The sequence below is a fragment of the Centruroides sculpturatus genome, unplaced genomic scaffold (assembly GCF_000671375.1).
Source record: "Centruroides sculpturatus isolate CEXI.00-Female unplaced genomic scaffold, Cexi_2.0 scaffold17, whole genome shotgun sequence".
Classification (NCBI taxonomy): Eukaryota; Metazoa; Arthropoda; class Arachnida; order Scorpiones; family Buthidae; genus Centruroides; species Centruroides sculpturatus.
In genome coordinates, this window is record NW_019384462.1 from 731,607 (window position 1) to 757,750 (window position 26,144).

The 26,144-nt window shown below is 28.0% G+C and overlaps 1 protein-coding gene across 1 annotated transcript in view; it reads right to left on the reverse strand.

The window, feature by feature from the left end:
- Window positions 1–26,144, reverse strand: part of LOC111620922 (Hermansky-Pudlak syndrome 3 protein-like) — a 74,866-nt gene that overhangs the window by 31,070 nt on the left and 17,652 nt on the right. Inside the window, exons 7-13 of the mRNA XM_023362949.1 lie at window positions 20,765–20,940; window positions 18,344–18,446; window positions 14,054–14,143; window positions 10,449–10,545; window positions 8,489–8,534; window positions 5,319–5,409; window positions 4,644–4,721 (exon numbers count right to left, since the gene is read on the reverse strand). Of these exons, the coding sequence (XP_023218717.1) occupies window positions 4,644–4,721; window positions 5,319–5,409; window positions 8,489–8,534; window positions 10,449–10,545; window positions 14,054–14,143; window positions 18,344–18,446; window positions 20,765–20,940 (681 nt within the window). The remainder of the gene's footprint in view (window positions 1–4,643; window positions 4,722–5,318; window positions 5,410–8,488; window positions 8,535–10,448; window positions 10,546–14,053; window positions 14,144–18,343; window positions 18,447–20,764; window positions 20,941–26,144) is intronic.

The following is a 26,144-nucleotide window of genomic DNA, read 5'->3' on the forward strand; positions in this document are numbered from 1 at the left end:
AGCTACACAGGCTATATGTTCATGCTCGCAGGCGCAGTAGTGAGTTGGGAATCACGAAAACAACGTACCGTCGCACTCAGCTCAACTGAAGCCGAATACATCGGACTAACCGAAGCAGCAAAGGAAGCAATCCACCTTAAAAACCTTCTCTGCAACGTTCACTCAAGATCAGATCATCCCATAACGATATACAACGACAATCAGAGCGCCCAGAAACTTGCCAGAAACCCGATCTTTCACTCTCGCACAAAACATATCGGGATACGACATCACTTCATCCGGGAGGCTCTCGAACGCAGAGACGTAGACATCAAATATCTACCAACCAGCGAGATGCCGGCCGACGTTCTAACCAAACCATTGTTTTCGAACAAGCACTGGTCGTGCGTCGCCAACATGGGTATCGGACCCATAGAAGGTCCACCGTGATATCAAATTGAGGGGAGGTGTCGATACTCTCAACGCAAACCAATTTGACCCACTAGAGGGACCTACCCAATAACCAAACAAAAGGTTTTGTGACCCTTTGTCTTAACCTGTTCCTTTGTTCGGACTACTGTCTGTCGACACGTGCGGATGTTCGTCCTACTGCTATGTAAAGACTCTTGTACTATAATTCATAGATTAAAGGAAGATACCTTAACCAGTGTAATATGTTTCATCTAAGTGTCTCTCCGCTGATTCTGAATTAACCACAACAACAACCTTTAAGTGACCAGTAAAATATTTAATTGTAAAAAACAAACATTTTCAACTGTATTTTACAGTTTTCTTCAGATTAAAAGTTCCGAGATTCGAAGAACTGTTGTGCTCAGAGCCGGCCCTACCATAGGGCGAACGGAGCAGATGCTCCAGGCGCTAAGTCCTAGGGGGCTCCTCAGTGGTAAAAAAATTAAAGGGTATAAATTGGGGGCAACCAAGGGGGCGCCATAATAAAATCTCGCTCCATCCTGAAACTTGCCTCGGGCCGTCACTGGTTGTGCTCTTGAAATATATGGAGGGGTTATGCAATAACTGCATCAACTATAAGGATGTGATTAATATTTCTACAGCTTGGAAATTTGTGTATGAAGGGGAAGATGTCCACAACTCTATTTAAGATGTCTTTTCACCGTTTCACGTGTGTGTAAAATAATATTTTTATATATTTTTGTTTATGCAATGCTTGATACATTTGCGCAAAATGAATTTTATACACAAAGTTAGATATGTTCCAAAACGTTCTAAAAAATGTTAAATCTTTAAGCACAATGACTCTTTGAATCTCGGAACTTTTAACCTGAAGAAGACTGTAAAATACGGTCGAAAACGTTTGTTTTTTACAATTAAATATTTTACTGGTCACTTAAAGGTGTTGTGAGTCTATTATATATTGTACCAGTACCTGTAAACGAGTGTTTAACCTTTATATATTGTTTTGTCTGTTATCATTGTACAGTCATAGTTTATTTTGTGTGTTGTTTTGTATGATGATCCGAGGTGTGTATTTGTAGTAATAGTTCTTTGGTGTATAATAGTTTATTTGTGTGCAAGTTTTTGATATATTATATTTGCTATTTGGTTATGTTAATATAAGTAGTAAGTTTATGTTAAAAGCTTGCAGCCTAATGTGATATGTTAAAGCATGATATGCATTTCCTACAAATGTTATCTGTAAATATTGTGTCTTTTAAAATGTGCTTCCTGTAGTTTTTTGTATTTATGAAATGATCTTCTATGGCCATCATAAACCCTTCTTTCTCTCTGAAGAGACATTCAAGAGTCAACCAGCAGTGTGATGCTGTTCTGTCAACATAATCCTGGCTGAGATTGTTACAATGCCTACTGTGGAGCTCCTTTCAAGCCCAAGACTGCCAGATAATGTCAGACCTAGATCAAAATCAGTGTTATGTAGGTGTAAGTAAGCCAACTTTTAGGGGAAATCAGTTAATTTCCCAACAGTTATGGTCTAGGGTCCTTTCATATGTGGGTGGTGGCAGCGGAGACAAAGATGACAAGTATCTTACAAAAACCATTTATTGTAACATGAAATAAACTTACACTAAGAAAAAAAAATAGTTTCCTTAAAACAATTGGTTGTTCTGATGTCCTGGACATCGATGTTGTTTCTTGTTTGTCGATCAAAGGTGGCCCCGGGTCAGCGACAGATGAGGAGACTCTGTTGGTTGGTGTCGGCAACATGGTCCGAGTCCATCGTGGCACAGGTTACAAGTTGGGCACAATGAACTAACCATTGACTAATCGTGTGCAGGTGCACAGTTTTCATAGTTTACAGAAAGTGAGTCTGTCCTTAAAGATCAGAGATTATATCAATCTTTGTTCTTTCTTTTGTCCATTCTGATTGGCTCCATGTTCCTTTTTCCCATTTCCCGATTGGTTCCTTGTCTGTCCCTAAGTGAAAGACAAGACCTGTTCAGGTCACGAGAAAGGTCCACTTCGGAGAATCTACCCGACACCATCTGTTAACTCTGGATGGAAGGTGCTGATGGAACTTTGAAACCAGCATTCATATTTTACCTCATTGTTGTCTAGTCTATGATGTTTTAGAATTTTAATGACCTGACACAATGTCCCTTTTTATCCTTAACCTTTCTCCTTTTCAAAATTTTTCTATGTTCTAATTGATTGTATACAAGCACCTTGTCTCTACTAGTCAATGTTCATTTACATCTATTACATCATGTTTGACATTAATATTTTTTTTCTTGTCTCCATCTCATATGACTTGCATGACTAATCCGACCTTTGATCAGTTTTAACAATGAAAGTTTTTCTAGTTTCATTTTAATAAATTTTTAATTCCAACCCATTTTTGGAACCTCACATAGGTTTAATGTACTGTTTTTGTCTGCAAGTGTTACAGCTTTGTGTAATTGTGATGTTCCTTGTTTTTTATAGAAAAATCTCTCGTAGTGACTGTATTTGTTTGTAGTGCAGATTTAAAATATCTGTGAGACCTCATTCTTCCATCTTCATGAGAATGAATCAACCTTTTTATTGATGACTTAGAATGGTGTTTTTTTTTTTTTTTGTTTTGTGTTTTCTTTTACAGTCGACCCCCCTATAATTACGGTCCCTATAATTACGATTCCTATAAAACTACGAAAAAATATACGTATTTTGGAAATGTTGAGTCGGATTAGTGTAGAATCGATTAATTTTATGGAAGAAAACCTTTCAATCAGCCGTAGTCCGTAAACTTACACGTGTTGGGCTGTGATTGGAACGACTTGTAAGAAATCGGATTCCTAATAAATTGGAACGTATCTATATCTTATAGGGGGTCGACTGTATTTTAGTTTTGTGTGTGTCCAATGTATAACTCCAAACAAATATGTCATAAATGTGTGTTTTGCATTCAACTGTGTTGTTAGTACTGAATTTAGTCTGCTGTTATATTCCTTTGTTAGTCTTTGTTTTGTTTGTGCGTGTTTTATGAATAAATATTTGTAGACTCGTTTTTGTATCTTTGTCTACATTGTATCTCAAGTTTTGATTTTCGTAAATAAGTTTTCCTCTATTTGCTAAACGGAAACTAAACCATTGTAATAAGGCCTATTAATAGACAAATTCCAATGTAGACAAAGATACAAAAAAGAATCAATAAAGTAAGGACATAGAAACAAAAAAGAATTAATTTGTAGACTTCACTTTCCTCCATGAATTCAATGTCTTATCCATTTTCAAGTAGAAAATAATTATTCTTTCAGGATGCCTTTTTTTTTGCTTTGCATTTGTCTATGCCAATTCCATTTGTATTTCACTAGCGTAAGTGTGTATAATTTCTTACAAATGGTTTAGCTGTTCTTGTGTCGATGCATGAGTTTTATGACATTAATGCACAAAACAAAATAATACATATTGTGTTGTTATTTTTGTTGTTATTATTTAGTAGTAATTGTAAACTTGTTTATAAGCATATTTATTTCTTCACTTTTAAGATTCTAACAATAAGGAAAAATATCTGAACATGCTAACCCAATAAACATTTTGACTTATTAAAAGTCTGAGAGTAGCCTTATTTTTCCCTGCCTTGAATATTGGCAGGGAGTATGTTTAAAACATAACTTAAACTATATAAACAATTCCAACCAGAACTACCCACTTTTTGTACAAAATACAACATGCATCCAAGGAAAATTTAGCCCTCAAAACCAACATAATCTGATGCAAGCATCATACAGATTTTACATACTGTATTTTAAGGCATATAAGGCAACTTTTGCAGAAAAAAAGCCCTGCATCTTATATGTGAAATTGCCGTTTCCAAAGGCTAATGGATTCCTTAAACAGCCTTCAGCATACTACATGTAACTCAGTTAATATTAATAATATATATTTAATATATAAAATGTGTAATAATGTATAATAATTTGATAAAACTTTCTGTTTATATTGAAAAAACTGTAATTAGATCTAAACAATTATTACTGACATTTTTGTAAATTAATATCATGCTTTTATCATACATCTAATGCAATAATAAAGGTGTCCAAGTCAAATGACAGATTTACAAGCAAATCATTGAAATATTAAGATTTAATTCCATCAATAAAGATAAATCTTTTCTGTTACATATAACAAAACATTAATAACTTAAATACATAAAGGTTTTTAATTAAATTTATATTATTATATATTACCTGTCCAACAGCAGAAACAGAAAATTCTTCATTCCATAATAATTTTTGAATAGAATGTAATAATGTACACAATTCATCCTATTAAATTTATAATACAACAAAACAATATTTGTAATGATTATTGTAATAAAAAATAAGTAAATAAATTCTTTAAATTATTCTCTCTCTTAATTTTTAATTTTTATCAAAAAGAAAAAAAAATTTAGTCACACTGACTAGTAACTCAACTAAATTCTGAATAATCAATAATTTAAAGCAAAGGAATCAATTGAAAAACCACACTAAAATGATTTGAAAAGATATGGATTCCTGTTTCTAGACTTCTGTTACTGACAAAATATTAATTATCAAATTTCATTGTTTACGATAAACAAGCTAATCAATTATTATTTATAAAGCAATATTGGTCTCATTATGATATTATAATACAATGCATTAATTCAATCAATTAATTTAATTATTAGTTGATGAAATTACTTTTAACAATTATTTTTTGATTAAAATTAGTCTAATCAAAAAATAATACGACTTTTAGATACATTTGGTTATTTAAATAAATCTTTGGTTTGTTCTTTATTTCAGTAAATAAATTAAATTATTGATAATTTATTGTTGTAAATACCTATAAACAATAATAAACTTTCTATATAAATTTTTTAATGATAATAAATTTACTTTTGATAAGGATAAAAGCATATTTTGTGCAGCATCTTTATTTCCCTTCTTCAATAGCAACACAGCAATTGCTAAAGTATCTGCAGCAGTACTGGAAAAAATTTATAATTAATTGTTAAAGAAAAATAATAATGCAGTCTTTACTTAAATATCTCAAGCAATCATTCATAATAAAAAGAACAGGATCCTGTTTATACTTAAATTCAATGAATTTAATATATTATAACAATAGTTGTTGTGAATACCATTTTTAAATTTTTAACATTTTCTTGCTAAAGTGTTTTCAGATCAAATTACAAAAGATGTGAAAACCATTAAAATGTAGTATGACAAATAAATAAATAAGTAAATAAGCTGTAGAAATTTTTATTAAAAAGTGAAAGAGGAGACTGAGGAAAAGATATTTGATATATTTCCTAAATTAAACAATCATTGACTGTATAGTATGAAACTTTCATTCTCCTTTTTCCATAAGAATTAAAATAGTATGTTTATTTTTTATTTTTACATGGAAACAAATAAATAAATATTTTATTATAAACAAATATTAAATATCACATTTTTTGTTTCATCCATTAAATTAATCATACTAAATGCTCAATTTCCTGTTAAGAAAACTGTCACCATTATAGAAAAATCCATTAAATTAATCATACTAAATGCTCAATTTCCTGTTAAGAAAACTGTCACCATTATAGAAAAAAATTATACATTATAAATGTATAAACATTTAATGTATTTTTCAATTACAAAAATTAAGCCTTTAACTACCTAAATGTTTTTAAATTTGTTATTTGTTCATATACACTCCATTATTAGTAAGACTAGAAAGAGAAACCATTTAAACTGAATCAAACTTAAAATAGTACTATAAAAGTTAACAAATTTGAAAACTTTTTAACTTTTATTCTAAAAATTACAATATTTATACCACTAAAATATTTTAATTTAATTTTAATACTTCAAGATTTTTCACTTTTATAACTTAAGATTGCATGTGTATTTAATAAAATTTCCAAACTGTGGAAGATAATAAAGAAATAACTGCTGGAAGATAAAAACTGATAATCTTCAGAAAACCATTCTTGCATCTTTTAACATATATCTGTCACACAATAGTGACATTTCATATTTTTGACAATTTATAATTCAAATATCATTAATGAATCTTATTTAATTTTGAATAGTTTGAGTTTTATAAATAAATTTCTAAACTCAAAATTTTAATTCTTCTATATTAATTTCATTTTTTACAATCTAAAAAATCAAAAAATTAATAAAATATGTTGTAAGCAACTTGATACATTGCTGAATGTCTTTTCAAATTTATGTTATTTTCAAATTTTAAATGGAAAATTTTCATCTAAATGGTAAAATAATTCAATTAATCAAAATAAAATCATTAATAATGAAAAAGAATATGAGATAACATCAATTTATATAAGTTTAAAATAATTCATTATTAAAGATTTCCAAATATTTTTTTTACATTACATTGAATATTTTTATATCTTATTCAAGCTATTGAAGTTATGAATAAACTAATTAAATAATTTAATAATTAGAGATAATTTAAATTAGGAGAACTCAAACTATAAGGCCCACTATAAGGTTTTATCTGGCCCTATATTGCTTTTAGACAATTAAAAAAAATTACAATTTAAAATAATATTTTGCTTGTTAAACAATTCAAACTGAAGCTAAGGAAAGTAAGCAATAGGACCATATTTACTTAAATACAGAGATCCTATTTTCTCAGAAAATCAGAAAGTGAATGACTACCTTGAAAAGTACAGATAAGAAAACTTTATAATAAATAATAGTTTTCTTATCTGTACTTCCCAAAATGAATAATATTTGTAATGTATTTATTTTTGTTCTTGAATTTTCTTAATTTTTAATAAAGTTCTATGAATATTCATAGAACTTTATTAAATATTATTCTTCTAATTTATATACTGTATATATATAAATATAGCCAAGGAGATTTCAAGTGGTGACAAGCTGAGTCAAGTTTTCATTCGTCAGAGCACATTTTCTGGAAATAGACTGTTGGCAAGTCACCTGGACAAATTGAGACAGGTATGCCAACTGGAGCAAACCTGACAGAAAGCTCAGCTCTGCCCTGACTGGTTGGCCAATGGATTCAAAACTTAAATATAAGGTAACATTGGAACGAGGAAGAGGAGTCTAGTCTAAGACTGTATAAGGAGAAAGGAATCTGGACTAAAACGTTGTTAGAAGTAATCAAGATGTACGTTGTTAGAAGTAATGGATTGTTGTGTATTTCTGTAAATAGTGTTAATAAACAGACTTAATTTGTGTTCAAGGAGTCATAAGGTGTTCTTTTTGATAGACTGGAAATCAAAGGACACGATTTAAACTTTATATACATATTAACATATATATATATATATATGTTAGGATTATTAAATATGTTTAAATACAGTTTTAGTTTTCAGTTGACAATTTATATATATTCTATATTCAAAAATATGATGTAATCTGATGAACTTTTTACATTCAATATAGCACAAGAAATGAATATTAAGTTATCAGTTTAATTTCTTTAAAAATAAAAAACTCAGAATAATGTTAAAAGTAAGTAAATAAAATAAGTTGATTTCTTCAGCTAAAATCTAAATAATGTTATCTATGACTTTCGCTGTATGAAATATTTAAAAGATAGTAGAAGATTATAATGTATTTCCAACACTATAAATTAGTGTACTTTTCATTTCTAGTTTTAAACGATTTATATATAAAAAGACTATATTAAAAATGCAAAATACTGATATACAAAAATGTTAATTATAAAATCTGAACTCACAAACTTAAAAATAAATAAAATATATTCATGCATATAAGCCAATCATTTTGATAAATAGTTTTTCTTTTTAGATAAATTATAAAAAATATAAAAAAATTATAAAATATCAATATATCAAATTATAAAAAAATTGTCATCTGAAAATTAAAATTGTATATAGATTTACAGGATTAAATAGAAATTTCTGTTTAAATATATTGATCAAATATATATATACAGTATATAAATGATTGGTTATGTTTGATTATACTTCACATTGAAATTGGTTCTTATAAATATAATTTAATTCCTACTTAAAACTTTATAAATGGAAATTCATACATTAACAAAAGTTACATACTTTTTCTTACTTGTAATTCTTTTCTTCAATAATAATATAGCTTTTTCTGAAACAGATTTTAAAAATTTAATTAATTAACTGATAGAATTAATATTCACTATTCAATAAAATGTACAGATTAGATAATTTTAAAATAAATGTTATTATTTTTTTTATATCGTATTATTCACCAAAAAAAATATACTTTATCCTTTCAAACGTGCATTTACAAATTTGCATAAAAATTATTTTATAAATCAATATTTTCTAAAAAACTCTTGAAACAAAAACAATGCTATACAGTTTAAAGAATCAAAACAGTTTATTCTGATTAAACTTTTTCTAAAATATTTATAATTCGGCAAATTAGACTTCACTCCTGCTGGCCAGTGCATAGCTGTGGAATTGTAAGCTATTAAATTTACCTTGATTGAGTTGGCGAAGATTAAGGATTTTTCTTCATCAAGTTAATTATTTCAGATCATAAATAATTGCAATTTTGTAAGTAGTACTAACAAACATTTAATGTTGTAAATATAAATGTTGAGTTTAAAATTTGTAATATTTCAGCTTTTTGTTTTGTAGTCAGAAAGTCCAGTATTGGTATTTTTAGTTTATTAAATTTTTTTTTGATATTTTATGAATTCTAGTGCAAGAGTCATTTATTTGACATTTTGGATCTTGCAAATTCAATTATTTCAAGAGAAACATTTATGATACATTTTAATGAAGTATGCATATAATTTCAATAAAACTTTTGCACTCTCACAAAAAGCATATATTCTTAATGTTATGTTGCAATAATATAAACAGAGTGATTGCTGATTGGTGTAATTTTAAATTTTTGGAAAGGAGTTACAGATATAAACAAAAATAATATTTTCATATTATTGAAACAATTATATAAAAGAAAATGTATCTTTGTTTTTATAATACACTGGCCATCAAAAGTTAAGCATTGATCACAAAAACAACAATATTTTCAAAACCACTTAAACCAATTTATAAACCTTTCATAGAATTATGCATACAAACTTTAGATACATTTGGGAAAAAATGAATATTAACAGAAAAACAAAAGATAATTGCAAGTAACAATAAATGGGAATACAAAAAAGAAGTTTCAATACAAATGTTGAAGTCAATATGGAAACTGACTTATTCTAGCATTATTGCAAGCTTGACAGCATTGAATGATATCTTCAATAAGAAATTGCAAAAACTAAGAAGACAGTGATAGCCATTCACACAAAAAAACTTTGTGATCCGTGCTTAACATTTAATGAACAGTCTATATCAAATAGAATATATTCCACCTTCTTCAGTTAATTCAATATAAAAAATAAAAAATTTTCCAAGACATGTATCTATTCTCAGTTCTACATGCAGATAACTATTTTCTAAAATATAATTTCTTGCTGTATTTAAAAGTAAATGGAGTGATTACAAAACTGTTCAAAATAAACTCTCTAAAATAAAATTTATATAAAGAGTCAGACAATTAAGACAAGATATTTATTTCTAATATTTTAAAATTTTAATAGCTCATCCATAGTATTGCTTTAATTTACAGAGTATTAATTTGTGGATAAAAATTAATACTATAAAACAAAATTTTAAATGTTCTTTACTTAGAATAACATAGTATAACCTTTGTTAAGAGAATTATAACAACCTGAATTCAAAAAAGGATTTTAATAAATAGTCTCAATTTTAATTTCAGCATAGTAAAATATATATACCAGTATATATAAAATACTTAAGTTATTTAAAAATTTAACTAACAAAGAGTAAACAAGAAGAAAAAAGAAATGCAATTTACCATCTTATCAAATAATCTATAAACTTTTTAGAGATTTAAAGATAATATTTGTACAGATAGAGAAACACACAGAAAGAAATATAAAATTAAAGTAATATGCTATTTAAAAAAATTACTTTAGGTGTCACCACTTTATGTATCAATATTTTTAATGCTCACCTAATTTATATGAGGATATTCCTGATAATAAGATCAATTTCCATAAATTATCTGATGCAACCTCTGAATATATATCCAAAATCATCTCAGCAGTTGACTGAAATATAAAGAGCTTATGTAGCTAATATTTATGGAATAGATTTTTTTCCCTAAATAAAATCTGATTTTATTTAAAATTCAAATTTTTTGAGTATCTCTATATAAAATATTCCGTAACTAATATTAATGGTGTAAATGAAATGAAATGCAACAGACATACTATAAATGATGACAAAAGTAGTAAAAATGTTTTTTGCAATATATTTACTGCTAGGATATAGTGTTTCAAAATTCATGTTAAGGACAAATTCCTTAAGAAAAAACTAAGATAAAAATGTCTAATAACATTTTTTGAATAAAGCTTTTATTAAGGAGTTACAGAGGTTTAACGTTCAGTGACATCACTTCCAGAATTTGATGCATGTGAAAAGATTAAAAAAGTATCTATATATTTTTTTATTGTAATCTTTTACTTTCATTAAAATAAATAGTTTTTAAATGAATTTAGTAAATTTTTACTTTGTAAGTAAATTATTACTGCCATGCTGCAGCAGAGATATAAAAAAAAATAAATAAAATTTGCAGACATGGAGAGCTTACGTCAAAGTAGAAGGAAGACATGCTTGCACTAATTATGATTTCTGGCACAAGTTCAACACACAACAGATATTTTTGAGTGTATGTACCAAAATATGTTTTGCAGATACAATATTTGCATAGATGTTGGAAGTCACCATATAAAGCAGCTCTTGATCACAATGCAAAGTGAAACAAATGCTTAAGAAGTATTACACATTTTTATAAAAAGAATGTTGCTTTCAAATACATAAAAATAAAGTACTAAATTTTAAAATGAATCTACTTATTTCTTTTGGAAAAAACCTTTCGAGTTAAATAAAAGAATAAAACATGAATTTTTCCTCATTTGTACAAAAATCCAATAGTGAAGTCACTGAAATGTCTATAACTCCTTAATAAAGGCTTTATTCGAAAAACGTTACTGAACATTTTTACCATAGTTTTTCTTAAGGAATCTGTCCTATAAGTTTGTAACAAGAATTTCAAAATATCCTGTCTAAGATATTATATTAAGTTTTTCATTCTTCGTAATTATCTCTCACATAATAAAAAATAAAAAGTGATACTTGCATATCATTGAAAATAGTATTCTAACTTCAAGATCAATTGTAAATTATTTTAACTAAACTATACAATAAGAGAGCAACAGTTATAAATAAATATTGCTGTCCAAAAATTAACTTTGCAAATTTATATTCCATTTTTGAATATTTAATGTTGCATTTTTAAAAATTTATTCTAATGTTCCTAAATTAAGTTATTTTCTTTGTCGGAAGATAATATTGATAAAATGTTGAAAGTGCTTGCAATGATGGTATAATAAAAACTGTTCAATACCCAATAGACAGTGGTTATATCATTCTTTAATTGGATGTCTAAAAATCTATATGTAAAGAACTTCTAATGCATATTTTGTTACAAAAGTGAGTAAAGAAGTAAATTTAAAAATGAACTACAATTATAATCCATTTTTAAAATATCTGGTATTATTTTCCTTGTGTCATCATTTTTATGCATGTTACATTTTGTTTTGTTCAGACCATTAGGACTAACCGTATAGCATCTAAACAAGAATACTTTTATCATGCTTACAGATATAGAAATTGTAATAAAATTTAAAAACAATTTATATTTCATAAATTTGTCAATTTTAGCTGTTCATTTTATATTAAAATTTTATTTTTTCAAAATTTTAATCTAGAGTATTTTTATCATTATATACATAACTATAGATTTATTTTAAGAATAAATATTTACAACTGTTTAATATAAAAAAATTTACTGTCTTTGAGTAATTTTATTTAAAACAAAAAGCAAATGAAAGTTTTCATGTTTCCAAAAAACATTAATTTTGTATTCTGAAAGTTAACAAACATATTATGACAGTTTTCTTTCATTTCTTTTCATACAATTCATTTTTTTGAAAAATTATTTCAATTCAGCTAACATTATATTTGTATGCAAAATACTGCAGTTATATAATACAGAATAATTAGATAAAAATTAAATTCAGGAGAAAAATTTACAAAAATGATATTTACTTCCAAATAAAATCAAATTACATGTTACTAGCCAAAACCCATAAAAATTTGTAAAGTACTATATTATTTTTCCGACTTTCCAACGATTATCGACACTACTGTGTGCCGGAAATAGCCGTTCCCTAACGGGTACTTTACGCGGATTCGCGTTAGTGTGCCAGGCCTGGACTTTAAGCGTGCACCGAATTAAATAATGACAAAGTTTGTCAATAACAAAATCAAATATTTAATTAAACTTCTATATACAGTATTTAGTAAAAATCAAACAATAATTTATTCAATGAAATTCAACAAGAATCAATCCGACAAACTCAAATCAATCTATTTCTAACTTAATTCTATTCCCCTTTGGAATTCGACAAAATCAAAGAATTAACTTATAAACAATAATTCTTATAAATTAAAGATCCTAATCGTCACCTCAATATACTAGGAACCTATTTCCTCAAACTCTCAAGACTTTCTATAATCGTCGATCCACAAATCGAATAACTTCAAAATCCTATCGGACACCTCTCTCGTTCACTGCTACGAAGCTCACCAAAGCTCGTTGCTATCAGGAATTCACCTCGTTCGTTTTCACTTGAGTTAGAGGCTTTATAGTGTGAGGTGACGTCACAATTCTGAATGAGCTCACTCTCCTCATTTACATAATTATCTGTAACATTAAATTTTTCTCGTTTATCTGGCAGATTATTTTCCGACAATACTTCGCTAACCTTTTACATTATTCTTTTTAACAATTATCGGGATGCTTTATTATTTTAAGGTTTAGCGATTCCTAACTGGGTTGTGGGGTTTCCCCCCCCTTTTTCTCGGTGCGGACTTACTTTTTTCCGCTTGGGAAGCGCAAGTGTGCGCGAGTTTTTCTACGGCGCTTTTCTTTCGTCGGTGAGTTGGTTTTTCTTCTATTTTTAAGTTACTAAGGTGAATGGTGAGGAAACCTTCGTCTTAACTAAACATAAGCCCCAAACAAAATATAATGAAAGCAAAATAAAAGTAAAATAAAAATAAAGCTCAGACTTGGTTCCTTACAAATTATAAATGTGATAAATGAGGAATAAGCATATCAAAAAATTAAAACGTATCTTAAATTTATTATTAATAGTATGTTCATAAGAGCTAATAACAATGTGTACAGTAAAAACAAAACACAAGTTTGCCTTCAGAAAAAAAATTAATTAATTAATAATAATTATTATTGATTAGATTAATTAATTAATCTTATTGATTAATTAATTGGCCATTAACTAATTAAAAGCAACAATAAATAATATGCTTTTTGCCTGCTTATGGTGGGTTCAGTTCTGAAACTTAAACTTTATAATGAAAATTGTTTAAATAATATGAAATATCAAAATTATATAACTAATTCTTTTTTATATTTTGAGAAAATAAAATTAATTTTCTTTTTTAGATTAAACTTTATTAAATTTAAAATTTTACCTGAGATAATTCAAAAGAATTATTTGATTTTAATAACTTGTAATCTAGATATAAAATTAGTATCTTCAAAATATGAATATCTTGATTTGACTGGAAAAAATGATTATAATTAATATAATTATCAATAAAAACTAATTTATATTAAAAATAAATGATAATATGTATTCTGTTGAGTTTCTATAATCTGTCATTCAACAATCCAACACATCTAGTAATCCAACACATTGCAAGGCAGAACACATGAAAGTTTCATGTTACAACTTGTCATTGTATGTGAAAGAGACTGATGTACATGTATACTATTGTTTGTTGTACATGTGGTCAACAAAATAGTCACAATCATGATTAATATGATAATCTGACTTGTGAACCAAATGCAATTTTACTTTATAGTACATACACACAAACAAAATTCAGTAATCTGACAACTGCTGGTCTGATATATGTTGGAATACAGAGACTACTGTATACATATACAGTAATACCCCGACTTACGCGAACCCGGAGTTACGCGATTTTCAAATCGCGCCGATTCGTCTTTGGTTTGAGTGCCATGCAACTTTTGATTACTCACTCCCCCCACACTACTGTTCGGCTTACATATTCGGACGTGTCACGTGGAATCGACATATAGCTACAATTTATTTTGTGTTATTTATTTCTGTTAGTTTTATCTACGGAGACTTGAGAGACTCTACTATGTCATCCAAATGAAGTAGAACTGATTCTTCTGCATCAAACAAGAAAAGAAAAACTTTATCTTTGGAATGTAAAGTTAACATTATGAAAGACTTCGATACAAAAATGAAAATTTGTGAGTTGGCAAAGAAGTTTGATCTACCGGAATCGATGGTCAGAACAATTATAAAAGGTAAAGAAAAAATTCTCGAAGCTGCGAAAAATGCTCAATCTTTAAATTCAAGCATCATTCGTAAACGTCACGGTATTATCCCTGAGATGGAAACAATGTTAAAATTATGGTGTGATAATCAAGTAATTGTGAAAAATTGTATAATAATATAATATGTTATACATATGTATTATCTAAGATTTTATTAAACATTTTTTTTTCTAAATTATTGTTTTTTTTAGTCTCCTGTCCCAATTAAAAATAATTTGTATGTATTTATATGCGAAATTATACCCCGACTTACGCGAATTCGACTTACGCGGTTATCGCTCGGTCCCACCTATCGCGTAAGTTCGGGGTATTACTGTATATATATTTTTGAAATCATATTTTAAAAAATCAAGATTAAAAACAGATTATATTTTTAAGATTAAAGTTACAACAATTTTTCTCTAATAATAGTAATTTAAATTATCATTTTTAGTAAAATACATGTCAGTTATCTCTTTTCATCAAGAAAATACAAATCACATTAAGCAATTTTTTTATTTTATATTACCAATCTTAATTAAATATGTTATTAGTAAAATATTTTATAATTAGAATGTCTGCATTTCTAATCATTTGATTCATGTTCCATTTCATTATGATTATTTTGTAATTTTAAAAACAATTGTATTCAATCTGCAATAATCTAGTAATAAAGAATTACACACTAATTACTGTAACAGAAGAACAACTGTGAAAGTTTTATTTCATTCAACTAAATTTAGCTTACTAGATTATTAAATATCCCAGAAATAGCAAGTAATCATATAAAATATCTAGTAGTATTTTTTATATTTAATATGGAGGTCATTCAAAAGTCCTGGAATTCTATTGACTAAAGCTTGCTAAGCTAATAACCTTCAAAAATACATTTATTTTATAAATATATACTTATTATTTCTAAGCTTTAAAACATTCTTTATAATCAAGTTTTTTCTATCATGTGCAAGTTTGTTTTGGCATGTTCTTTGAGATCATCCACTGTAGTCAATGATCCCAAAGGTCCATTTTCAGTTTAGGGAACACCAGAAGTTACATAATACAAAGTTGAGAAAGTAGGGACTGTTGCATGAATGTAATTTTACTGTTAATGGGCAAATTTTTTCAAGTAAGAACTGCTAAACTGCCATTATTGTGTAATTAAACACCTTGTCATGGTACAGGTTACAGCTGTCCTTTCATTTTTGAATCCACACAGCCTCACACAAATGTGTCAAGACTTCAACATAATAAGCAGCAATAATACTTCTCTCCGAAAATGTAACTTCATGGTGCACATCTCATCACTAAAAAACAATCAACATGTCTTTGACATTAGATTTCATTGTGCATGATTTTCTGGGCTGTTCTACCTGCCATTCAGATAATCCTCTCTTCTCTTAAGATTATAGTCAAATATTCAATTCTTCTCTTCAGTGATAATTTTATTTGGGATGGATATTTAGCTTTTTTGAATAGACTATCTTTAATGATTTTCCTACAATGTATTTAATTGTCAGAAAGCTAGCAAGGAACAAACTTTGTATACATAGAGTATGACATTCCAAAATGTTGGTTCAGGATTGTGCAGTGAGTATATATAGTACAGTTTCATAAGCAATCTCAATAGCAATCATTTACTTATAATTTCACACTATATTTTCACTTTCATAACACTTTTCTCATTCTATAACAGCAAAGAATATTTACTGCAGGATTAATCTAGTGTTTCCTGTCTGTTTTTAAACTAAGTACATCCCTCATAACTGTTGTTTTTTTCTGGAGCATCATTTCTATAAATTTCTGTAACATTGACAGTAATTCTACAGCATTTTTCCAAGTTTGAACACAAAGTTTACTGTAGCATATTCTTCACATTATGTTTTTTTGTCAAACACAACATAATCAAACAGATTGTGATACACAAGTAAAGCAGTTGAACTAGTTCCCATGCAGCATACATATATGAGGGTGAGTCAAAAAGTAAGTTTGTACCAAAACTAAAAGTATGAAACATACAGGTCAATAATTTTTATTTGTTTGAAGGTACAATCCAAGTGATTACTGTTCAACATAATCACCAAGTTTATTTAAACATTTATCATAGTGTGGCATGAATTTTTCTATTCCTTCTTAGAAATATTCCTGTCCAACATGCAATAGCCATTCTTGTGTCACATTTGTGATGTCTTCATTGGAGTCATATTAACAATTTAACAGTCCTTTTAATGGGGAAAAACACATGGAAATCACAAGGTGTGCGGTCTGGACTGTAGAGAGAATGTTCCCATACAGTCCATCTGAATTTTTTCAGTAGGATCTTCGTGATGTCTGCTGAATGAGGTGTGCATTGTAGTGCAAAAGCTTTCTCACTGTATGCTTTCCTCAATTGGCATTGAATTTCAGTGGAGTTACACCTTTTTGCCTATAAGAAACAAGTTTCTGCACAAACTTTCAATTTGGACACTACATCCAAATGATGTGACATCTTCCATGACTGAAAACTGATTAACCTCTGCAGCCATGTCACAACAAATCTGCTATGCCTTATAGCTAGAAGTATTACCAATGTTGCTACCAGATTTCATTTAAATATCATTTATCAACAAAAATTTCTTGCTAATTGCAACTTACTTTTTGATTCACACTTGTATATACTAACAATGAGAATGTTGCTACATGCAAGTCCTGTAATACCTAGTAATAACATTTACTTACTGGTTAAATACACACTATTTACCTACCTAAGAGGATATTTCTTTATAGTCAATATTCCTATTTTTCATAAGAAAGTAAAACATGGACTATTTGATGAGTGAAGTAAAGATGTAAAGCTCATTCATTGGCAGTGACGTCATTGCATTACAACACTATAAAGTCACTGCTAATAATGTATATATAAAAAATTTTGTTGTCACTAACTAAGACTAAATAAATTTGAAATAGCAGTGAGACAACATTTCAGTAGACTTTAAAATTTATTCTTAGGAAGAACACTTCACTTTATATGTAAATCTATTAATATGTAAACTTATAATATGTATTAATGCCTTCTGTAGCTAATGGTGACAGCACATTTACTTCCTCATATTTTCAATTATATCTTTCACTTCATTCAAATGATCAAACCAAGGATATTGTAATTATGTTTATTCTGTACGTAATGAAAAATATATTAAATTTATTTTGTTTCAAAAAAATTTTATATCTGTAATGGAAATCACGTTATATATTTTGGATTGGAAAATATTATATTGGAAATCATGTGTTATTATATTTTGGATTGGATATTACATAAAATGCTAACAAATATAAAAAAAAAAGTTTATAAAATAGATATTTTGAATAAAGATACAAACAACCCAATGTATGTAATAATAAAAATTTATTAAATTAATAACAAATTTATTTACCTGATTATGTAGAGCAATGACACGTTGAATAACATTTTCTATTGCTAATTGAGATAAATTGAAATAGGGAACAGCTAATAATCTGTCCTGTGAGACATCACAACTAAAATATTTAAATATATCTATCTTAATTTACATCATAAATACAAAAGTTGTCAATAATTTCAAAATTAAAAAATGTTTGATAATTTTATTAATGTACAAATTAGGTATTTATTTTACTTGTTAATAAAATTATGTAATAAAACAAGTCAAATTTTTAGTTAAAAATTTATTAACTAAATAAATATAAATAATTTTATATAGAGTTTGTAAGGCGTTGAAAATGATTGCAATGCTTTCTCTGTGCTGCTGGAAAAATATGCAAAGTGTGTTTTCATCTATATGAATCTTACTTTTGATTCAGAATAAATTTAAAAATCTAAATTGACAGTCAATATGAACAATTATATTCTAATATAAATAATATTTTGTAATTTTTCTTATTAGATAAATTATTACTGGTAAAACATTATATATGTTTTATTCAATATTTGTCTGCTATATATAAAATGTCTAATAATACATATTATTTAAAGAATTTAAATTAATCCAGTGGTACCACATACTTCAAATGACTAACTTCAAACACTTCAAAGTTTAAATGCTAAATTCAACAAAAATTTGCTTGACATTCTAAACAATACTTCAAAGTTAAAACTGTGCATGCAGTGAAAAAATGCACTGGAAGTATAAAATAAGCTTCTAAATAAGCAGTACAGTACAATCTTAAATTAACAATAAAGTGTTAAATTTCTCAACTGTTACAATCAAATCATGCATCTATATTAATAATAAGAGTTGTTAAAAATATACAAAAACTTTTTGTTCAACCCAATATAACTTTTTCTTATTAACCATGACATCCAAGAAGTGTGTGGAAGCAATGATGTCTAACAAGTAAGAGGAAGGCTGTGATATTGATGACTGAGATGAAAAAAGGTACTTATCATGAAACATGAAAGTGGTACACATCTGGCAGATCTGAAGACCATGTTTAAGATGCCGAAGTCAATGATGTGCAAATAGTAAATGCAATTTTCATTTTATCATATGGAATTTATGTATTTTATTTATTGTTTTCATAAATTAAAACAATTTATTAAAACGTGAAAACAATAAATAAACTAATGTTTTCAGAAAACATTACCGAAATAGTACAATCTCATGCCATATATTGTGGAATTCTCTGGAGGTTTTGCAAATCCATTTCTTTGAAACAAGTATTATGCTCTATTTTTTTTCAAACTTCCAATCTCTTGCTGACTATAGTTTACCGATCTGGGCCATGATAGTCCGTTCCCTTATAGAAAATTCTCTAAAGAACTTGAAAAAATTTATCAAATTTTAAATAAACTCTGCCATTTGCCTATTACTAACCATCTGAACATTGCTGGGTGCCAACTGAGGCTCTCTTCTTTTACAGAATGTATAAAATATTTTGATCAGTTTTCATATTTTAAATACTTTAATGGTTATATACAGTCCAATTGGCTTTGACTAAAAACACCACAGCATAACTTGCATAACCTTACATGTATTTTCACACCTTTTTTTAGATTGTTCATTTCCCAAAGATCTTATTTTTTTATTGTATTCAGAAAATATGATGAACCTCAAGAACATACTTTATAAAAAATTTACTCATTTTATACATTTACAAATACAAAAGTATTTGTAAACTTATTCTTTACAACTTTTAACCTTTTTTTTCTTTCTCAATTTTCATTTTCCTATCTGATTTAATGTGTTCTAATGTATTTTAATGTTTTTTTCCCTGTTAAACTTTTTAGCTCATTTATTTATTTGTTATTTATTTTATTGTCATGGGTTTTGCAAATTGTTATGCAAGGGATGGAAATCTTTTGTCTCACTCAGACTTTTTCTATTGTAACTAAAATAAATAAATAAATAGTGCATTTAATTGTGTTATTTTTACCTTAAATTATGTATTTACTGATAAGTTTATCAAAAGGGATATTGTTTAGGGTCTGGAAATAGATTAATTCACTTTCCATTATTCCTAAAGAGAAAAATTGGCTGTGGACTTTGAAAGATTCAGAATTCAAACAGTCTCCTGAAACAAATTAAATTCAAAATACAAGGTACCATTGTATTTGTTATTCTTTATTATTTCCCAATTAATCCAATTTTATATTTATATTTATATTTATAAAAAAACTATTATATATTATAAAATAATAATTCATGAGAATTAAAAGTAATTTTTAATATGTTAAACAGTTCCTTAAATTTAGGTATGCATTATAAAAAAACAACAAATAAATAGATAATAAATCATACTATAATTACTTTTCTTTGTTATTCATTCTCTACTTTCAAACATGAATTTAATTACTTGAAATTTTAAAAATATTATACCTTATAAAATGCTCTGCCATTAATGTACATGATGTAAAATAGAGATTTTTTATCTCCTTATCACAGCATTTTCCTTCTTCTAACAACAAGTAACTTCTTAAAATCATATGTGCTTCACTAAGAAGATGAATATAAGTAGAAGGACTTGAATTCTTATGATATTCTCCCATTTCAAACTATAATATTTCAAATCTTAAGTTAATTTCAACTGAATCAGCTTTTAATATTAAACTTAAAAATAATAATTATAGTATAATGATATAGATAATATATACAGTGGAACCTCGGTATACGTCTGCTTTAGAATACGTCCAATTCGGAATACGTCCTGTTTGGACGAAACAAATTTTGCTCGGTATACGACTTTTGTTCGATATATGACTTAATTCAATTATATGCACCATCTATGAACAAGTAGCACTATCGGTGTACTACACTAGACTAGACGTTCGCGGTGCTACGGTTTATAACTTTGTTAAATTTCTTCTGATTTTAATTTGTAAGTAACATTTTATTATTTATTAATCACGAATTGCAAAAGGGCAACAGAAAAATATAAAATGACTAGAATCACAACGGAACTCAAAAAAGAGATTGTTGAGAAATATGAAGGTGGCATGCGTGTTCGAGATTTCACGAGATTTAACTGTTGCATTCCGTATTCCAAGAACGACGATATCGACAATCGCGAAAAATAGACATTATTAAATTTGCTAACGTTACGAAAGGAGTTAAATCAATTTCTAAACAAAGATCGAAGACATTAGATCATGTCGAGAAATTGCTTTTGCTTTGGATAACTGAAAAACAGTGTGCTGGCGACAGCGTATCGGAAGAAATTATTTGCGAGAAAGTTAAAAGGATACATGTTGATCTCGAAAAATCAAGCAGAAACTAGCGAGGAAAGAGAGGTGTTTAAAGCCAGCTATTTTTTTACATGAGAACGGATTAATCATTTTTACGTTACTTCTTATGGAAAAGGTTGGTTTGGTATACGTCCTATTCGGTATACGTCCAAACACCAGGAACGGATTAAGGTCGTATACCGAGGTTCCACTGTATATATAACTCCTATATGCACACTGGGTTGTATAATAAAAATTCCACTTACTTAAGCCTGTAACCAATGTGAAACGATAAAACCGTTTTACCGTTTCACATCAGTTACAGGCTTAAGTAAGTGGAATTTTTATTAGATAATATATAAAATACTAAATAGAAAATTTTTAATTTAATGACAAATAACTCAATCCTTATTTATCAAATAAAATTCAGTTAATACAGAAGCCAAAACAATACTTTATTATGAAAATAACATTTACAAACTCTAAAATTCACCATCAGTTGCAAAATGCATAAGTGTTGGAATAGTAGAATAGTTTTAAATTTAAATCTTTAAGTTTAACCAATAATTACACTTTGCGGGCACATCAAAACAAATTTAAACCAATTTTTTCCCTTAAAAAGTATAGCACTAACCCAATTGAGTTAGTGCTTTCTTTTTCTAGCCTAAATAAGTCTATTTATTTTGTACGAACAGAATAAATTCAACAGTTCTTTTGAACAGATATAACAGTTACTTTGGCTTACTCAGGCTTAAAAAATTAAAATATATTCTAAATCATAATTAATAAACTATGACTGATACTTTTCAATGATAAGAGTTACAGTTAATTATTTTTTATTCTTTGTCAAAATTATACTTGTAATTGTATGGAAAGTAGCTGAAACAAGGCAATACTGCTGTTTCTCCTCAAAACTAGAAGAATTAACTCATTCCTTACAATTAATGAATATTTAAAAAAAATACATAAATCGTTTGTGAAAAACATCACATGCTAAAAAAATCTAAAAACACAGTAGTAATAAACATAGTAATGTGAGGATAACCAGGGGAGTAAAGAGTTTAGTTATCACTCTTTATTGCTTAATTGGCAACCAAGTCCGTAAGACTTGCCCACTGGGTCATAAGATGGCAATAAATTAAAAGTTAAAAAAGGTGCAGAGACAAGGCGATCGTCTCCTGTCAGGCTCCCGACACCAGATAGGAAAGTACTCATGCCCTATCATGCATTTATGTAAAGTTTAAGAAATAAGAGGGCTATTTGATAGCGAGTGGTGAGTTGCAGGTAAGTTCAGAGTTGTAGCGGGTGAATGGTTTGAACTTAGCAAATAAATGAAATCAATAAGTAAACATAACAATTATCATTTAATAGATAAAAGAAATATACTATATACATTGCTCCAAATCAAATACAAGTTAGCATATTCGAACTTAACTTTATGCCACTATTCTTAGATATATTATTATGCCAAGCATATACAGCTAATCTTAAATGAGAAAGTAACAATTTCTATCCTATCCTTGCGAGAAAGAGTTTACAAGTATAATATAAATCATACTAGCTTACAATGTAAGTCAGTCAGTAGTCTTCTTCTGTAGTTGGAGGAGTATGGGAGGTGGATGTGGGACTTTCTTCTTCTTTATGTAAGTGCACAAAGTTAAAATATGTTAAAAGAGACCTTTTTGAACAAAGAGATGTCTTGTATGGCAGGTTGTAATTTCAAGGACTGCCTGTCATCTGTGAGGCAATGTCAAATTTCTATGAAAATTTTATTGCATGGGAAAATTGCCCTTCTTAATACATTCTCTAGACAACAGCATCAAAGGAGACCATAGTTTCTACAGAATGTGTGTTGAGTGGAAAGAGGGTAAACAGACATAGGGCCATCCAAATTACAGATCAGGCTATGTGGGAAAGGAAGTTAATTTCCCTTTCCTTCAAAACGATGAATGTAACTTCCCTTTTCGTAAACAATGTGTAGAGAAATAATATATTTTCTTATACTAATTAACCTAATAAATCCCGATTCTCACAGTAAACTTAAAAAAATTGATTCAATACATTCCTATTTTTCATAAATTAAAGTTATCAAATGATTGTGGCAAAACATTAAGGATGCACCGATTAATCGGTGAGTAATCGGTAATCGGCTGTATTGTCCACTTAGCCGATTAATCGGTATCGGCTATTTCCCCGATTAATCAGTTTTGGTAATCGGCCAACTTTACATTTTGATATTTTTGTTAGAATGTTACATACAATGCTAGCAATAAAACCTAATAAATTTCTGTTGTATATTTATTATTTATTACATGACAAACTGAATATTAAAAAAATTTTACAATTCAAATTATTCCTTTCATCGATACATATTATTAGTATAATATAACGTATAATACTGTATAAAGTTTAAACTTTAAATAAAAAAGAGAGTATTGAATACGTTAAGAAGAGAAATTAAATTTTTATTTGTTTTATAAGTTTAAACTTTAAACATATAAAACAAATAAAAATTTAATATTCAAACTGTAAAACCCTTAAATTGTAATGCAAAAACATGAGAATTTCACCATTTTCAGGGCATAACCTATTTTTTGCCGGCTCATAAATGTTACCTTCAGTGCTGAAAATTTTTTCACTTTCAATGGAAGATGCTGAGGCACTTAAATATTTCATAGCTATTTTGCTCAAATTAGGGATAAATGTAAATATGTTTCTAATTCTTGATCGAAACGTTTGTTCGTCTCTTTCGTTTTTTTTTCTTTTCTTTTTAAAAACATGGTATTCTTCATTCTTTTGTTTACCAGAAGCTAATTCATCAAATAAATCGAAAAAACTTAGAGATTCACCTCCATCTTGATCACCTCCAGAAGTAGAAGCTTCAGAATTTAATTCTTATTGAGATTTTGAATTATCAACATCTAAGCTATCAATTGCCCATATTTTTATTTCCTTTACCATATCCTTTTTTTTGAAATTTCATTTTTAATCTAATAAAAATGACAAGCATAAAGACTTGTTTTCTATATCTGCTGTAAATCTTTTTTTTTTTTTTATTGAATTTTCTAGTTCTTCTGTTGTGGTATTAATGCCACTAAAGGAACTACTGATCTTTGCTTTTGATAAGAATAATTTCAGTCTCTATTGTGGAAATTATTGAAGATGAAGTGGCTTCTCGTTTGCTGTCTTTCCACAGTAATTTCTTTGAATGGTTTTACAAGTAGAACAATTTTTTCAACAAGAGACCACTGATATGGGCTCAATGTAGGAATTTTATTATCTGTAGCATATGTGACAAAGGCCTTTTGCTGTTCCAACATGTAGTATGTAGAATTCCAGCGAGTAGGAACATCTTGAATTAATTTGTGTTTCTGCAAACCTAACTTTTCTTGCAAATCTTCCAATTTGATTACAGCTACAGCAGAATGATTAACATGTGTGACAATATTTCTATCAACTGTGATTATAGTTTTCACATCTTGTTCAGAAAATATGCATTCGTTTAGTGTCAGCTGCAGCATATATATATAGCATGATAATGCTTCTAAGTTGCAATTCCTAATTCAAGCTACCAGATTTGCTGCAGAAGCTCTTAATACTAAGAATATCTTATCACTTGTCAACTTATAGTGTTCAAGAACAATTTTTAACTGTTCACTAATTCGTGTAGCTGTGTGGGAACCTTCAAAGGAAACAATTTGCAAAACAGCTGTTTCCTGCTGAAAATCATCATTCAACCAGTGGGCTGTTACACTTAAAAAAGGAGAATTGTTTGTACTTGCTGTCCAAATATCAGTGGTTAAAGAAATATATTTTGTTTCTGTTAAACACAGAAACACTTCAGCTTTTTAAACAATGTCGAAGTTTCCATGCATCAACAATTAAGTGTTGAGATTTATTTTAGAAACAAAGGAAGAGATTGTTGATTTTGTGAGGATATTCGATCGTCTCTTGTTTACCTGATCTGAGGGAGATGGAAACACCAGGTGGAGAAAAATGGATTTTTTCCACATTATAATTAACTGTATAATTAACTCCAGGATCTCACACTATTAATGCAATAAATTATTAACACTAATCTGCTGATTAATCGGTATCGGCCGATAATGCATGGCCGATTAATCTGTAATCGGCCATTTTGCTTATCGGTGCATCCTTACAAAACATTTTAAAACAAATCACTTCCACTTACCAAATCAGTTAAACAAAAACAACTAGTATCAACTGACAAAATTCTTGAAACTAACCAAAATTCAATAATATAATACTAGTATGAAGTATAAACAAAAATTAACAGCAATTATTCTTACAGATAATGCAAAAATCATTTTTAAACAAAAACTGAAAAGTTCTAAGTTATTCTAATGTAACATTAGTTAATGAATTAAATGGTGAGTAACACGTGATATAACAAAACAAAAAACACATACAAACTTCAAAGTCAGTCCATCAGTAAAAATATTAAAAAGTTCAAATGTTTTCAATCAACTCCATAGATCTTTAGAAAAAGTTGAGATCCAACATGGAATGCTTGA